The 18801-nt window shown below is 32.5% G+C and overlaps 1 protein-coding gene across 1 annotated transcript; it reads left to right on the top strand.

The window, feature by feature from the left end:
• Positions 1–1982: 1982 nt before the first annotated feature.
• Positions 1983–3681, top strand: LOC103487666 (toMV resistance protein Tm-1(GCR237)-like). The gene is made up of 4 exons (XM_051088066.1): positions 1983–2578; positions 2639–2845; positions 3091–3306; positions 3397–3681. Exons 1-4 carry the CDS (start codon positions 2084–2086, stop codon positions 3679–3681), a joined length of 1203 nt encoding a protein of 400 aa, XP_050944023.1. The 5' UTR covers positions 1983–2083.
• Positions 3682–18801: the final 15120 nt, after the last annotated feature.

The following is an 18801-nucleotide window of genomic DNA, read 5'->3' as shown; positions in this document are numbered from 1 at the left end:
TTGGGACTTTTGAACCCTATAGCTGTTCGATTCCAACAAAAGATCATGTTGATAGACTCTCAAAACAAAGAAGAGCCTATGGTAGGGATGGATAGTCGTGACTCATCGAAAAGGGAGACAACCAAATTCCATTCAAAAGGAGTTCTCATTCTATCAAAAGCATGGAAAAGGAAGCAACTCTCATAAAAAGAAGGGGAAAAGAAACAAGAAGATGTGAAAGCCTAGACCTATCAAAGAAAAAGATGAAGACTTCCTCCAAGCTCGACGGTCGATAACTTAGACATAATTCCTCCTAAGAATTTTCCTTGATCTCATTAAGAGAAAGTATTATAAGTCACTGCATGTCATGCTGTCAGCATAGTAGAAGTCGACAACTATTATGCATCTTTTGAAGAAGTCAACAATTCAAATGAAATTAAGCAAAGGCTTTTGTCTTTGATCATATCAAGCCTTCAACTACTAGATCTTCAGTCTTTCAAAGATTAAGTATGACCACAAAAGAAGAAGAAAATCAATATCCAACGTCTACTTCCACACGAACTTCAACTTTTAAAAGGCTAATTAGAGTTGAGTTTGGGAGTCATATGGATATGGGGAAGGTGTTAGCATCTCGTCATAACACTCGTTTATAAAATGGTGGCCAAATTTAATGTCTTGAATAAAATTGATTTAGCAAAAAAATATTTTTTGTCTTATTACATTGCTCATCACTCCAATATTTGAAGCAATGATCCCATAAAATAAGTGGAATATATTTCTTTAATTAGACTATATCGAGGAAAAATTCTCCACCTTAAGAGAATGAGAAATTATTACAATTTCTCAAGTTTTATCATAGGCTAGTCTTCAAATAAAGATTTTTTTAAAAAAAACATTGATTAAATTCATTTTTTCTTGGGATCAAATCTCAAACTCCAAAAGATATTGATTTCTTAACTCAAGAATCTAGAAATCAAGAATCTAGAAATAACGTACTCACAGAAATTTCTAGATTCCATCGTAGGATTGTTTTAGCAAAATCAATGTGGGTTATTAAAAAAAAGCAGATTAGGAAACCTTCAGAAATATAGATGTAATTTTGAGTTTTGAAAAAAAAACATAAAGAATATAATTTTAAAGAAAGTTGTTTCAAAAAAGAAATTGAAGAAAGAATTCAAAGTCAATTGTGATTTAAGTTAAATTATTTTAGAACTTCGATAAATTTTAAATAGAAAAAAAAAAAAGAATGATCACTACAACAAATTTGCCCTTTAATGTCGGGTAGAAAAAATGAAAAATGGGCTTTAATGTCGGTTTTCAAAAGGCGGACGTTTAATATCGGTTTTAAACCGACATTAAAGAAGGAGCTTTAATGTCGGTTTAAAACCGACATTAAACGACCACCTTTTGAAAACCGACATTAAAGCCCCTTTGTAATTTTTTATTTTTTTTTAATTTGGTAAAAAGTCAAGTTTTCTCCCTCTTACTTTACTTTTTTTTTCCTTAAAAGTTTCTATATAAATTCTCTTTCTCTCTTCTTCCTCCTTTGAAATCTTCTAACCCTAATCAAAATTTCTTGCTTTCATTTCCTATCATCGTAGATTCTTTTGTCCATCAACACTTCAAAGATTTACTATTTGAAGATTTGAAGATTTCTTACTTCTTCTTTCAAGGTTTCACTTCTTCAACTTTTCTTTCCAATCTCTTTCCTCTTCAACTTTATGTAAAAAAATTTCGTATGCATTGTCTTCTTGTTTTATGTGGATTTGGTTGGAATTGTGGTTTTAACTTTGATTGTTTGAACAATCGGAGCTATAGCTAAACGATGTTAATTCGATCTTCAAATTTGTATCATTCTCACTTTATCTGGTTGTAAGCAGGATCTTCGTTGTTGATTAATGATTCTCTTCGTTTTGTTTGTATCCGCTGTGTGTGGTTACGGAAATGACAGGTTGAAGTTACGATTGTTGATGTTTCTACCAGTCATCAGATTGGGATCGACAGTTTGGATGATTTTTTCTTCGTGTCGAGGGAGGATGTTCTCTCTTGCTATAATCTCACTGGAAATGATCTTCCCGATGATCGAGGAAAAGCAATTTCGATAATGAGTAAAGCACTTGAATCTTATCTTAGTAAAGCCAAGGAGGATGGGATTATTGCTGGAGTTATAGGACTTGGAGGCAGTGGAGGGACGTCTCTGATATCCTTTGCGTTAAAATCTCTTCAAATTGGAATACCTAAGCTTATCGTCTCGACAGTTGCGAGTGGTCAGACAGAATCTTATATCGGGACATCTGATGTGATACTTTTCCCGTCTATAGTGGATGTGTGTGGGATTAATAGTGTCAGTAGGGTTATTTTATCCAATGCTGGTGCTGCATTTGCTGGAATGGTGGTTGGACGACTTGAGACGTTGAAAGATTCTTGTGATTTCAATGGAAAACCAACAGTGGGTTTAACAATGTTTGGGGTTACGACTCCCTGTGTCAATGCTGTTAAAGAAAGATTGCTTAAAGAAGGATACGAAACCCTTGTTTTTCATGCTACTGGGGTTGGGGGGAAGGCAATGGAATCTCTGGTCAAAGAGGGATTTATACAGGTTTCTTTATTTTCTATCTTAATTTTTTATGGTTGAACGTTTCATTTCTGTATCGCATAGGGAGTCTTGGACATCACCACCACAGAGGTCGCAGACTACTTAATTGGAGGTGTCATGGCTTGTGACAGTACCCGCTTTGATGCCATTATAGAGAAGAGGATCCCATTAGTTCTAAGTGTAGGAGCAGTGGGTATGGTGAACTTTGGATCCAAAGATACAATACCCTCAAATTTTCACGGAAGGAATATATATGAACATAATAAACAGGTGATTCTTATATAAGGCTCTGTTTTGTTTGTTTCTTGGCAATTTATTTCATTGACTTTTGACATTGTAATATCTCAAATTAACTATTTGTCTCTCTTGCTCAATTTAGGACAGTAAGTTATCATCCACTACTCTTTATGATCAGATTTGTTAAAGTTTTTCATACCTGTCTCCATGCTAGCTAGAAATAGTTTGTTTATGTTTCTCTTCATTCATACTAAACAAGAAAACTGATAACTTTTCAGGTTTCTCTAATGCGAACTACGGTGGAGGAGAACAAAAAAATTGCTCATTTTATAGCTGATAAGATCAACAATTCATCAGCGAAGGTTCGTGTTTGCCTGCCACGGAATGGTGTATCTGCTCTGGATGCACCAGGGAAGTCATTTTATGATCCTAAGGCTACTGCTACTCTTATAGAGGAACTACAGAAAGCTATTCAGTTAAATAATGATAGGCAGGTACTCGTAAAGTTATTATTATCGAGTTCTTCTCTTTGTTGACTGATCCCCATCTTTGTGTTGTAAAGCTTAAACCTCTTTATGATACAGGTGAAGGTATATTCTTATCATATTAATGATCCTGAGTTCGCTGAGGAATTGGTTAACTCATTCTTGGAAATTACTCCAAAAGATACGGACTCGTGTGGCCCAAAACTTGTTTTAGCTGAAACTAGTCAAGACCTTCGAAAGATGGGGCGGTTTTGCATGGCTGGAAGGGGTTCTTTAGCAGGTTTGCTGCCTTTTGCCGATGCTAATGCCATAGTGCTTGAAATGGCCAATGAAGTATTGCCTGTAAGTTCTATCTTCTATGTACCTGCTGATTCACAAAGTTAATTCTAGGAATTGTATCTACAAATTTTTGATCGACGCTTTGCAAGCATACAATTTTGAAGAATAAATTTTATAAATATAGTTCTATATGTATGAACATTGGAAGTAATGTTGTGTTTCCTAGAAGTGAAATCGGTTTATCGATAAAGTAGGAATTTATTGGACATCGAAAATGACTTGAAATGATTTTTCTAGTCAAGCACTCTGATAGACCCAGTGGAAGTGGAGATCTTGAATGTAGAGAATTAGGTATATCAGTAGATTATTTGGGAAGTCTCCAGCTAACCTGAGTGAGAGATGTTAACCTCTTTGATTTGTCTATAATGTTAGAGTTTGTACATTTGAAGTGTACTCGTCTTAATTTCCTGAATATTTTAAACTCTTTTGGACCCAAGAACAGAGCGGTATTCTGAATGTTGTCTATATTTTTTTTACATTAGATGTCATATCATATTTTACTGTTTTCTTTGGTTTTGCATTCTTAATCCTGATGAATATAGAACTTGTGTCATATAAATATATATATGGATTGAGGTGTGGATATAAAATCTTAAGAACTTTTCATCCTTCTCTGCAATTTCAGTACTTCAAACAGCTTTGTTATTCATATAAATGGTTTATTTGGATATTGTTTGTAGATAATTGAAGTGATATCGGGTTGAAAGCTAAGCGATTGTGTAGAAATGGCCAAGCGACCGTTGAAAATTGAAGACTGAGAAGGCATTTAGGATTTTTAATTATTTAATTCTTGTATTAGAATCTTTTTTCATGTACTATTGTAGAATGTATATATAAACATAATATTAATATTTTATTTTGTGTATTCAAATGTAAAAGACAAATGTTATAGTTTTTAACATAATATGAATTTCATTAATTTGTTGGTGTGTGAAAAACATATTTATCTACATTGACCCAATGTCGGTCTATAGGACAATAATGTAACAATTAAATAAAAATAAATTTGTAAAAATGAATCAAAAAACTAGGCTTTAATGTCGGTTGTAAACCGAGATATCAGAGTTCAACCGACATTAAAGGGCTTCAATAACACTATCAAAGATGTCGGTTGAAAACTGACAAACCAACATTAAAGAGGGCTTTAATGTCGTTTTTAAACCGACACTAAAGCCCAACCGACATTAAAGGGCTTCAATAACACCATCAAAGATGTCGGTTGAAAACTGACATTAAAGGCTTTTAATGTCGTTTTTAAACCGACATTAAAGAGGTCTTTAATGTCGTTTTTAAACTGACATTAAAGCCCAACCAACATTAAAGGCCTTTAATAATGCTCACAAAGATGTCGGTTACCAAGTGACATTAAAGGCCAAAATTCTTCTAGTGGATGCACAATATAACAAACAAAATCAAATATACCACACAACAAATTAAGCAAATAACATAAGATTTTATTTTTTAAAAATATATTGGAGATCAATCTCGAACTCCCAAAGAAGCGGTCCCCTTTCCTCAAGAATTTAGAAATAACGGACTTCCAGATATTTCTAATTTTGTCGTTGAAGTTTTTATGGACAAAAAAAAAAGAGAAATAATAATGTAAGGAAAGAAATCATGTTAATTAACTAATGTAAAACAATATTTTCGTATTATCAAAATAAATTCAATGTAAGATATCAATGCATGCATATATGTATTTATGGTCATATAGTAATAATTATTATGATAGTAATAAAAATAAGTTAAAAAAAGAAAAAAGAAATATAATAATGATAAACAAAATAAGAAAAGACAGAAAGAAAGGAAAAAAAGACTAAATAAAATTAATAAAGAAATAAATAGAAGAAAAGAAAAATAGAAGAAAAGAAAAAAAAGATTAGAGAGGTGGCAACACCACCCTAATAAAAAGTAAGTAACAATAACAATAAACAATAAACAATAAACAATAACAAATAACAATAACAAATAAGTTATAAAAAAGAAGACAGTAATGATAATAATAATAATAAGGTTAATTTCATAAATATAACAAACTACTAAAGTATTTACGACCCGTGTAACAAAATCCATGAAGTTAGCCATTTTTTAAATGTTTCAAATTTGTTCTTCCTATTATGAAATACATAATAAAAAACTAAATAAGAACACAAAGAAGAATAGAGAAGAGAGGGAGAAGAGAAAACAATTAAACGCAATTGTGGTGTGTCTTACAAAGGCACCACACTCCTCTATTTATAGGACATATCATGGTATATGTTACATTTATGAAATTCAATGGGATGAATGTTACAGTATGGAATTGAATGAGAGTTATATGAAAATTGTAACCTATGTAGGTTATGGATATCTACATTTATAATATATCATTATTTTTACAATACTCTCCCTTAGATATCCATATTATATAAAAATAAATGTCTTGTTAAAACCTTATTAGGAAAAAACCCAATGGGAAAAAATCCTAGTGAAGGAAAAAGATTACATCATTTTTATACATTAATAACTACCTCATTAAAAACCTTGTTATGAAAACCGAATGAGAAAAATCATAGTTAAGAGAAAAATAGTGCAGTATTCCTATTCCTTGAGGGCAATATTTCTACTCCCCTTATGAATACATCACTTGAGTTCTCTGAGTCGTCGCATTCCAATTTTGTGCACCAGCTTTTCAAATGTTGATGTGGGTAATGCTTTTGTGAATAAGTCCGCCAAATTGTATTTTGAAGAAATTTGTTGAACACTGATGTCACCATTTTCTTCAAGGTCATGTGTATAGAAGAGTTTTGGTGAGATATGCTTTGTTCTATCTTCTTTTATATACCCTCCTTTGATTTGTCTTATACATGTGGTATTATCTTCGAATAATATTATTGATTAATTTTTACTGAAAGACAAACCACATGTTTCTCGAATATGATGAGTCATTGATCTCAACCATACACATTCTCTATTAATTACTTCATGAATTGCAAGAATTTCATCATGATTCGATGAAGTGGCCATCATGGTTTGCTTTACAGACCGCCAAGATATAGCAGTTCCTCCACATGTAAACAGATAACCTGTTTGAGATCTTGGTTTGTGTGGATCAAATAAATATCCAGCATCCGCATAACCAACTAGATCAAATTTTGATTTATTTGAATAAAACAAACTCATATCAATTGTCCCTCGAAGAAAACGAAGTACATGCTTAACTCTATTCAAATGTCTTTTTGTTGGAGAAGAACTATATCTTGCTAATAAATGTACTGAAAATGTTATATCTTGTCTTGTGTTATTCGCAAGATACATCAGTGCACCTATTGCACTAAGATATCATTTTTTACATCTAGTGATCGAACCACCATTGGAATGTTCAATGGGTGTGCTTTGTCCATGTAGAATCTTTTTAAAATCTTTTATATATATGCCGATTGATGAATAAAAATTCCATCGGCTAAATGCTCGATTTGCAAGCCAAGGCAAAATTTTGTCTTACCAAGATCTTTCATTTCAAATTCTTTTTTGAGATATTTTATTGTCTTTAAAAACTCTTCAGGAGTTCCAATTTGTTGGAATTTGTGTCCTAAAACTCATACTTTGTTATTTGATTTAATAAAATTTATTATTGAATGTTATAATCTTAAAACCAATAAATTTAGATCCCGAGGCTATTTTATTAAGTTTGTCAAATACACTTGAACTTTATGTATAGACATAAACATGGATTAAGTTCAAGTTAATAGCCCAAATAGTCTATAGTGTATGAATAAGGTTGGGCGCCTTATTTTGGATAAACACTATGGATGCGGCCCGCTCCGTAGTTAGTACAAACGATGTAATCCTGAATCGTTCATGTAGAGACATGGGAGTGGGGGCATCCTATCTAAATGGTTTGCATTAGACTGAAACCACAAAGTAGTCACTTTTAGTTATAACACCGTAAACTATAAACTGGCTATTTCAATTATGATGACCTAGGTAACTTGATCTTAATCCTAAGCTAACTATGAACTTCTGTTCATTCGATAGTATCCTTAGATCTACATAGGTGAGGCCAGCTCAACCTCGCTGGCCCAATAAGCCTTCAATTACAGAAGTAAGACCGAGTGGATAGCTAGGGACATAGGGTGCAAGATGGAATTCACTCCTACCCACTCCTGGGATAGTAGATAGGTTGTTCCATTAAGGACTGAATCCAAGTCTTGAACAAGGGACCCCACCTTCTTATTGGCCCGAGAAGGATTCTGGTAGGTTGGACCTGAAACCAATTGTTCAATAATGGATTAGTAGGTCTTAAGGAGCAAGATGTAATCTCGGGGGTAAAACGGTATTTTCACCTAGCCATGATTATGAACAACCCGTGAAGGATCAACTTACCCATCATGGTTATATCAGGTGGATAGAAATATATCTATAGTGAGGGGGAGTGCAACTAAGAGTCTTTAGTGGAATGACTCTTTAGTTAACGAATGTTGATTAACTATGGTCTAAAAGAGTTTAGCCAGTTAATCTCGGATCGTTGGAGCCCATGATCTATAGGTCCATTAGGTTCCCCTACTAGCTCATATGGATTAAACTAAAAACAAGTATGTTGAAGTAATTCGATCTGTTCAAATAGAGATCAGAGAGAGAAACCAACACATGTATAAGATATAAGTCGGTAGAAATAAACTTTAAGTTTTGTGTTTAAATATGATTTAAATAAATATGAATATAGATTCATATTTAAAAGCTTGAAAACTTTAAAGAACAGTAAAAAAGTCAACATGTTGATTTTGAACTTTGACCATATTTATATTCAAATATGATTTGAATTTTAGAAAAATGAATATGGATTCATACTCGGGAGGTTAGAATTAGTCAACACGGAAAAATTAGTAAAAAGTCAAAAAGTTGATTTTTGACTAAGAAATGTCAAAGTTTGACTTTGAATTAAGTTGGTCAAATGACCAAAATGCCCCTTTGGCTAATTACTTTATTAATTAACGGTTAATGGGAAATATAGCAAACTATTATGATTTTGAAGTCACTAATTTCATTAAAGAGTTAATGAATTGATTAGGTGTTGATAAGATATGGAATAATTTACATGCAAATTTGCATGTAAATTTCATATAAAACTTCTCATTACCGAATGAGAAAAGAATGAGGTTTTCTCTAAAAAACACCTAAACGATTCACTCTCCATTTCTCTATAAAATTCATTTTGCATAACCGAGTTCCACAACTCCGTTCTTGGTCCTGAGCATAGTAGGTCAGCTTGGTGGTTGTCCTTGTTCGTGATATTCAGGCAAAGAAGCGTTGGATTAAAGAAGAAGTTCAGAACTACAAAGGTAAGAACATCGTTTACCTTTTGGCTTTTCGTTTAAGTCCATCGCTTAGTAGATGCATGTTATCTTCTAAATCGTTTAGATACATATAGAGTAAAGCATGATCCTTTAAATTTCGTTGCTGCATGTCTCTAGTGCTTTGTTTTTTTCCATCGCAAATATATTTAAGTCATCAACATATACAACTATAATCGCAAATATTGACTGTGATTTCTTAATAAAAACACATGGATAAAGTGGATTATTTTGATACCTTTTTGTAATAAATATTCACTTAAGCGATTGTACCACATTCATCCTAATTGTTTCAATCCATATAATGATCTTTGTAATTTGATTAAACATAATTCTCTAGAGTTTGAATTATATGATTCAGGTATCTTAAATCCTTTAGGGATTTTCATATAGATTTCATTTTCCAAAGGTCCATAAGTATGTTGTAACTACATCCATAAGATGCATATAAAGATTTTCACATATAGTCAAACTAATTAAATATCTCAATGTAATAGCATCCACCACAGGAGAATATGTTCCCTCATAATCAATGCCTGGTCTTTGAGAAAATCCTTGTGCAACAAGTCGTGCTTTATATCTAGTGACCTCATTATTTTTATTTCGTTTACCCACAAATACCCATTTAAATCCCACATATTTTACACCTTTAGGTGTATGAACTACAGGTCCAAAAACTTCACGTTTCGTGAGTGAGTTTAGTTTTGCTTGGATGACTTCTTTCCACTTGGGCTAATTCTTTTTATTGCGACATTTGTCAACAGATTTAGGTTCATAATCCTCATTTTCATGAACGATTATGTGCAATATTATACGCAAAAATGTTGTCCACAACTACATTAGTTCTATTCCACCTTTTTCTTGTCATGGTATAATTTATCGAGATCTAATTGTTATCTTCATATACTTGAGTCTCTTCAACATTTTTACCATTAATCGTGTCCATGACTTTTTCTTGAATGTTTTTATTGTCAATTAAGCCATTCGACTATTGGTCACTTTTCTTTTTCGAGGATTTTTATCCTTTGAACCCCTCGGTCTACCACATTTTTGCCGCAGCGCTAATTCATTAATTGTATCAACTTGCTGGGATTTCAATTCTAGATGGAGAATTTGCAGCTGGAATATATGACTTGGTCACACTACTAGAAGAGGCTTTCTTGACGGTTGCATTTTTATTTTCTTAACGGTTTTTGGAAAAAACTTCAAGAAATGGGTGGTTCAATAGGAAAACCGTCAAGAATTTTTATGTAAAGGTGGAGGGTAGTCAATTTTTAGCTTTCTAGATGGTTTAAAACCGTCAAGAAATATGAACCTTTTCTTACGGTTATAAACTGTCAAGAATTATCTTCTAAACTCTAGATGTTTTTAAAACGTCAAGAATTTTTATAAATTTAACATTCTTGACGTTTTTCAAAATGTCAAATAATATGTAGTTATCCTTGACGTTTTAAAAACGTAAAGTAATATCGATTAAATTCTTGACGTTTAAAACGTCAAAATTTTTTATGAAATGCAAAGAGGAGTAATTTTAAAATTTCTTGATATTTTTAAAACGTCAATTAAGAGGATTTTTCCTTGACTTTCCAGAAACGTGAAGAATTACTAAATAATTAAAAATAAATAAAAACATAATTTATTTTTAAATAAAAAAACCTAATTTCTTTTTACTTTTTAAATAAAAAACTAATTTCATTTTTTAAAAAAAACCTAAAGCCCCAATTTTTCTTTCTTCACAACCTAAATCCCCAATTTCCCTTTCCCTCTTTTCCCACATAATTCCCCCCCTCCCCCGATTTTTTTCGTTCACATGCTGAACGTCGACCCTCACGTCGGACGTTCCTCGTCGAACGGCGGCGCAGCCTAGCTCCGACCCCTTCTCAGGCAAAACGCCCACCCCACCCTAGTCTTCTTCTCACGTCGAACGCCCACGCCCACCAAATTTTCTTCCATCGTCTAACATCCAGTATTTTTGTCTCTTCCGTCTATAGCTGCCGTCGTCTCTTTGTCTGTAACTGTCGTTGTCTTTTGCCTCTGCTTGCAATGTTTCCAGCCGTCGCCGTATCTTTTATCTCTTTCGTCTGTAGCCGTCGTCATCTATTTTTCTGTAACTATCGTCGTCTCTTCCCTCTACTTGCAACGTTTCCAGCCGCCGTCTCTTCCGTCTGCTTGTAGCATCCGCAACCGGTTCATCTGTCACCATTTCTACGCTTTTCTAGTTTGATCTCCTCAAGCTGCCATTGTCTGCTCGTTGTGTTCATCGGTTCGTCCACCACCTGGTCTGTCGCCGTTTATTCAAGAAATGAATTTGGGTTTCTAAGTATGTGGAGATAGCCCATCAAGTATCTCAAATCCAATCTTAGAGCTCCAGTTGTGAGGTAATCGTTTCTATTTTCGTTCTTTGTAGATTTTTACTTCTCTTTTAGTTATTTTCATGAGTTTAACTGGGTGGAGGTTTATGTAAACTTGTGTTCTCTGTTCTTTCTACTATTTTTTAAAACAACCAATTATTGGTTTGAGATTTTGGCTGCCTTTTTCATCTTTATTTTGAGCTTTAACTTTTGGGTCTCGTTGCGGATGTTTCTTTGTTAAATGATATTGCAATAGAGATAATTATTGGTCTGAACTTGAAATTCTTATACCATATATTATTTTAACTTTCTCCTGAATTTACCTCTGGAAATAGTGTTGCGACTAATATCATTCCTGGTTTAACTTTCAATCTTCTTCCTTTAGTGTAGTTACCAAATGAAATTCTTGCAGTTTTCATGTTAACTCAATGAGCCAGAAATGGATCTTGATTCATTCAAATTTGATATAGTTTTTGTTGTTTTGTTTGGGGTTGTTAGATGAAGGGGGAAGATGTGGTTATGTTGTGGAACTTGTTATTTATGGGGCAATCTTGTGAAATGTTTATGTAGATGCTAATCAACTAACGTTGGTGAACCGAAAACAAAAATAAATCTTCTTGACAATAATAGCAATCTTCTTACAAATTTGTTAAGTGGTGGAATTTTGGGATCTATGCCGATAGCTGAAGGTGCAATCTGATTTGTTTAGTCGCCCACACTTCTTTGCTCTGTATGATTGCTTCTTAGAGGTATTTGCATCTCATAAATGTAACGACTCAACTCTTTATACTAAGTTAAGGTCATTACTAAAAAGAAACAATAACAATAGACACTTTCTTGAAAAGAGGGAAGACTAAATTTTCAATAAAAACAAAATATTAAAACACTGATACATAGAGGCAGAAACAAAACTGAGTTTCTATATGGCATGTCACGGATCCTTCTCTGTCGCTCGTCAGCTTTCCTCTACCTTTACCTTTGCTTGAAATATTAGAAAGAGCGAGTATAAACAAATACTCATTAAGGGACCTACTACTAGTCCCGCTATGTATCTGTTAACTTCCTATTAGAGTCCTGAAAAGTGGTATCCAAGAACTGGCATGTTCCCGAACACGTGCAACATGTGATCCCCGAGGAACATAATTGGTCTTCGGTGATCCCAAAGGAACACCTAGAACAAACTGGTATGTAGTGTACTCAGAGGAAACACTAAGACAATTGGGTTGCGAGCGGTCCCATCGAATCACTTGAATCGGTCTGTAGTCTATGTCAATGTCAGACTGGCGGTCTCGTCGGACTATGCAGTCCTAAAAAGGTGGTGATCCCGAAGGTCACCCATGCAAGTACAACTCTAATAGACAAAGTTAACAGAACATAACTTCCTATCCATAGCATGTAGCATAACATAACATCATAACATGATATGAGTATTAATTTTAACGTCCTTAATCATGTGATTAATATATCATGCATCAACATAAACATCAACAGTCGTCAACAACATACTACCGGTCATTAACATAACATCAATCATCATCATAATAACAGTCGTCATCATCAACATAAATATAACGACAATCATTATCAATAGCATCAAGTTATGCATTTTAGCTACCATCAATGAATAATCATAATTACATGCAGTCTCTTAAATTCAGTTCAAAGGTCTAGTAGGAAAATCTCTTACCTGGAGATTTTAGTCAAACAAAGTACTCCCTAGCTGACAGTAAAAAAAAATCTCCAATTAACTTGATACTAATCATAAAAGGAAAACTCAGTATCTTAATTAATGAAATTAGCAATTGGCTAACATCTAAAAATTCTCCCAAATTAATTAACTTCTCAAACAAAAGGGGTTGAAACCAATTCAACCTTGATTAGGAAAAATCCAAGATTTAAATCTTAAAAAAATTAGCCAATTGAACCTTTAAAGAAACCTCAAATATATCTAAAATTAAATTAATAAAATATTGATTTAATTTCATTAGCTTACCAGGGTTACTCAAATGGAGGTTGAAAAATTCTCTTAACCTTGATGGAAAGATTCATCACTTTAAATCATCAAGTTTCTAAAGAGACCAATCTTAATTACAACTGGTGAGGCGGCACAACAAAGAGTTATCTTAGTGGAGAAGATAAAAAACATTTTTCTTTTTCCTTTACTGTTTAACTTAAACATTCCAATACTATTTATAGACCTAAATAATAACAATAATATTTGTTATTATTATTTCCTTTTCCTTTTAGGATATATATATAATACCAAAAATATACATATATCTTTATTCCCATTATCTTTCCTAAATAAATGCCTTAGATGCACAAAATCATAGACATTTATAACCATTAATAATACTTATTTATTATTATTATTTTTCTCTCATTAAAATCTATAATAAACATATATATTTATTTAAACCATTATTCTCTCTTTTAAATAAATATATATCTTTTTCATCCAATCTAATCAACCATCTCTCTCCTCATGGATTATCTTCTTTTCCAAACAAATATAATTATATTCTATCATATAATTAACTGCATTTTTTCGTATTATTAATTTTATATATATATATATATATATATATATATATATATATATATATATCCATATATATACTCAATTACATCCAATTCCACCAAAACCAACTTTTCCCTCCAAAAATCACAAATTAACTTAAATCCTCCATTCTTTTAATCAATCAAATCTTTTCCAATAAATCATTTATAACTTCCAACATGAATTATCTTAACCCAACCATAACAACTCCACTCCATAATCAATATTTATCTTTCTGTAGAATAATTAATTATCTTCCACAATAATTAATTATTATTTATCTTTATCTAAAATAATTAATTATTTTTCACAATAATTAATTATTATTTATCTTTCTCACATACAACTTCTCTTTCCGTATGCATTTTTTTAAGCCTCTCTCCTAATTCATCAAGAACATCCACATCCAGTAAGATCTACAATTAGACATTCTAGTCTAATAGTGGATTACGTACCTTGAAGATGTCTAACTCTGCTTCATTAACATTCATGTTGATTTGCAACACCTCCTTCCCTTTCATTTCATTCTCTTTTGGTTTGGCCATCGATTCCATTTCTATTCTCTTACACTTCTCTTCAACTTTAAACTTACTCTTCTCTTTCATAAGCTTTTTCAACTCAATCCCCTCTAACATTATTGGCCTTGCACAACTCCTGTGTGCAGACAATGGCGTAGACAAGTTTGAGTGAATTTGTGCCTCTAATTCACTAACTCACCTTCGAAGTTCTTCATTCTCAAGTAGAATGTTCACCTCATCTTTTGATGTTTTCTTAACTGAATGAAAGTACGTTGTCGGAGTAATTTTTCCAACCCCCACACACGACCATCGTGCTCTTTTGTAGCCAATGCTTGGGTTAACATATCATTCGAATAGTGTCCATTCGCAGTCGATGAATTTGTATTCATCCTAAAAAGATATCAAAATTAATGTAAGTCATAGAAATGCTTATGTAATGGATAATTGACATGTGTAATCTACAAGTAATGACTTACTATTTTACGGATGACATGCTAAACGTCATCGTTGTTGTACTCTCCTTGTTTATTAACTCGAGCTTTCTTCCACATTTTAGCTCGATTAAAACCAACTTCATTTGAACCTTTTACATTTCAAAACATGGAAATGAAGAACTTAACCCATTATTTCAACTTCAAAACTTAACCAAGAACATATACATCGATAAAGAAAAAAATAAATAAAAAGTACACTTTAGTGACAATGAATTGCTAAAACGGCATACAGCAAGCATCTAAACGTCTAAACATATAAATAACAAGCATCTATACTGAACAACAAGTATCTATACTTAACAACAAACATATATAATGAACAATGAATGGCTAAAACAACCACTAGAAAAATATAGGCTTTAATGTCGCTTGGGAAAAATGAAAAAAAACCATTAATGTCGCTTTTGAAAAAGCGGACCTTTAATGTCGGTTTTCCACCGACATTAAAGACTAAGCTTTAATGTCGGTTTTAAAACGACATTAAAGGTCTGCCATTTTGAAAACCGACATTAAAGGTCCATTTAAATTTAAATTTAATTTTTTTATTTTTTGAATAAATTAGACACTTTAATGTCGGTTTTCCACCGACATTAAAGGTCCATTTAATTTTTTTTAATAATTTTTTTTTGTGAAAAAATAACATTCTCTCTCTTACTTTACCCTTTTCGACCGTCTGCTATACGAAACCATTCGACCATCTATTCGACATCTCCCTCGTCTTCTCCGAACGACTCCCCTCCATTTCTTCTCCGATCGAGCCACCATTTTTATCGTAGCTACCATTTCTATCGCCGCCACGATTGTTGTTCTATTCGCCCACCCTTGGAATCAAATTCGGCCGCATTTCTCTCCTTCTAAAGAAACTCATCCGCTCGTCCGCGTTCACAGCAACCAGGTTTTTTGAAACTCATCTGCTCGTCCGCATTCACAGCAACCAGCAACCAGGTTCGCCCACCCTTGGAATCAAATTTGTCCGCGTTCACAAAAAACTTCCTCTCACATTCTCATTCTCCCTCTCACATTCACAGCAACGACGGTAAAATTTCCATCTTCTTTTAAGTGGTCGCGATTTTAATTTGGGGTTTTTAGCATGTTTTAATGTATTGTACTTGTTCATTCTTGTTCATCAATTCAAAATTTTAATGTATTAGTTTTAGGTTTTAGCTGTTACCAGGATAGATATGGAAGATTGAGTATATGTTAATGTATTAGTTTTAGGTTTTAGCTGTTGTGGTAATTGAATGTGTGTTTTTTTATTACTATCAAAAGGGCTTGCTCCGGAGATTCCTGAGGATCTTTACCATTTGATTAAGAAGGTTGTCTCGATTAGAAAGCATTTGGAAAGGAACAGGAAGGACAAAGACTCCAAGGTACACATTGTACTCTATACCCACTTTATATAGTAATCAATTAGGGATTATAATGTAGATTAATTGAAGATGAATGGACATTAGCCATAGTTAGAAATGAATATATATATATATATATATATATATATATTCTATTCATATGTGTTGTTAGGTCATTGGCTTGATTTTAAGAAAAATTCTTAAGAGTGGCATCTAGTTAGAATGGTTAAGACTTTGGTGCAATGACTATTTATGACCTCTTGCGATAATTATTTGAGATTTTGGAGCTATTGCTCTTTATCTTATTATATATATATTCTATCATTTTTATACACTCCTTTTCTTTTCTTTTTGTTTCTTCCCAAACTATACACTTTTTTCTTTTCCTTTTAAACAAATGTATCCTTTCTTTCGGATTCCTTCATACGTTGTTTGATAGGCAAACAACAAAGAGTTATGACTCTTTATTTGCCTTAGAGGTGTCGAGCTTAGATATGACAGAAGGGATGTTTGTATTGGTAGTCCTAGCCCTTCTAGGAGCTTTGCTTGTAGATCATTCTTTTATTACTTAATAAACTACTCTCCTTCTAGGCAGTGTTTTCTCGATTCTTTGGAAGGTAAAAATCACAAAAAAGAGTGAAGTTCTTTGTCTGTTAGGTTATTGGTAGAATAAATACCTTGGATAGGCTCTCGAGGAAGTTCTCGTCTTTGGTTGGGCGTTTTGGTTGTATCGTTTGTTGGAGTGTGGAGGAAGATTTGGATAATTTGTTTGGAATTATGATATGATTGTTCGGCTTGAAACTACTTTGGAAGGTTTGATCTTCAGATAGCTCGACTCAAAGCTTTTAGTGATATGATTGATGAGTTCCTTCTCCATTTATCATTTAGGGGGAAGGGAGTTTTTTTTTTCCAGCAGAGGTGTGCTTTGTTATGGAGTATTTGTGAGAGATAAATAAAATTTTTAGAGGGGTTGAGAGAGAATTTCTTGATGTTTGGTTCCTTCTCTGATTTAATATTTCACTTTGGGTCTCAGTCACGAGTTCCTTTGGTAATTATTTGTCAGGTCCCATTTTGCTAGATTGGAGCCTTTCTTCTCTACGGTGTTTGTGTTCCCTTTAAGGGCTTTGTTTTTGTTGTTGTTTGTTATACACACACACACAAACAACCCTTGTATTATTTCATTTTTCTCAACGGAAGTTGGTATCAGCTTATTTATAAAAAAAAAATTGCAAACAGATAAATTTTAAGCAACTTCAACATGCTACATAATAATTTCAGACTATAGACAAAACCAAAGTTTATATTCAAAGATAGATTAAGACAATTACTATATTATTAGACTGCAAGCACTCAATTATTCATAAAATTCATATTGTTTTTTACTAGTTTTGCGATACTTCAACCTTGAGAGGAATAGAAAGACATTTGGAGGGGCTGAGAGGTCTTGAGAGGATTTTTTTCCTTGTCACGTTTAATTCATCTCTTTGGGTGTCATTCTTTAAGAATTTTTGTTATTTGTTCAAAGTTAATAGTAAATACGAGAGTAAAGAATAAGTGTAATTGTTGTTCACTCAATTATTTTTGTTCACGTGTTCCATTTTATCGTAACAAGTAATTGTTGTTGATTTTATGACTATTTAGTTGTTTTTCATTTTCTTGCAAAATATGAGATGAGAATATTAAAGTTTTAACTTTTGAGCTTAATATTATAAACAATATGTGTGAGATGAGTTATGCTCATCATTTTACTAACAATTTTAGTTTAAGTGTAATTGAAATCCTAACTTTGACACTTCCCTTATTTATTTTTCATTCTTTTATTCTCTATGATATATTTAGTTCAAAAGAACAAATTATATAAAAATCATTGATCATTCATGTTGGATTCGCAACATAAAACCACAACAATAGTTATTAGTTTAGTTAACTTTAAAGAGTGATTATAAAAATGATAAAATTGATTTTAATCATTTTTAGAATCATTCTCGAACATGCCTTTTTAGAGTACTTAATATTATGTTTTATATACTTATATGATCTTTTAGCCATTTTATCGTAACAAGTAATTGTTGTTGATTTTATGACTATTTAGTTGTTTTTCATTTTCTTGCAAAATATGAGATGAGAATATTAAAGTTTTAATTTTTGAGCTTAATATTGTTGTAGTTTCTTTTCGGTTTATATAGAACTTGTTAGTTTTTGGAATGTGGGTTCAGTTTAAGTTTACTTAATTTCGTTGTTTTCTCGATTTTTTTTTGTAGATTAAATTGCATCATATATAATATGGATAAGTCGTGGATGCAAAAGAATAGAACGCCATCTGAGTATGCTTATGGGGTTGAGATGTTTATTAAAAATGGGTTGAAGCATTCAAAGACGTCGAATGTCATGGCATGTCCTTGTTTAAAGTGTGTGAATGCAAAAACTTTAGATGTGAATAAAATTAGAGATCACTTGTTTTTTAACGGCATCGATCAGAGTTATCAAGAATGGATTTTTCATGGTGAATCACTACTAATAAAGAGAAACAATGAAAGTGTCTTTAGTAGTGTAAAAGAAG

Source organism: Cucumis melo, chromosome 7 (genome assembly GCF_025177605.1).
Source record: "Cucumis melo cultivar AY chromosome 7, USDA_Cmelo_AY_1.0, whole genome shotgun sequence".
NCBI lineage: Eukaryota > Viridiplantae > Streptophyta > Magnoliopsida > Cucurbitales > Cucurbitaceae > Cucumis > Cucumis melo.
Note: the sequence above shows the minus strand (reverse complement) of the source record. Positions and strands in the feature narration are given on the sequence as shown.

What these genes read in the sequence shown, in the direction of transcription:
- LOC103487666 (XM_051088066.1), top strand. Translation starts at nt 2,084, where the DNA reads ATGAGTAAAGCACTTGAATCTTATCTTAGTAAAGCCAAGGAGGATGGG. An exon ending in TATATGAACATAATAAACAG is followed by an intron (nt 2,846 to 3,090) that starts GTGATTCTTATA and finishes ATAACTTTTCAG; the next exon opens with GTTTCTCTAATGCGAACTAC. An exon ending in AGTTAAATAATGATAGGCAG is followed by an intron (nt 3,307 to 3,396) that starts GTACTCGTAAAG and finishes TTTATGATACAG; the next exon opens with GTGAAGGTATATTCTTATCA.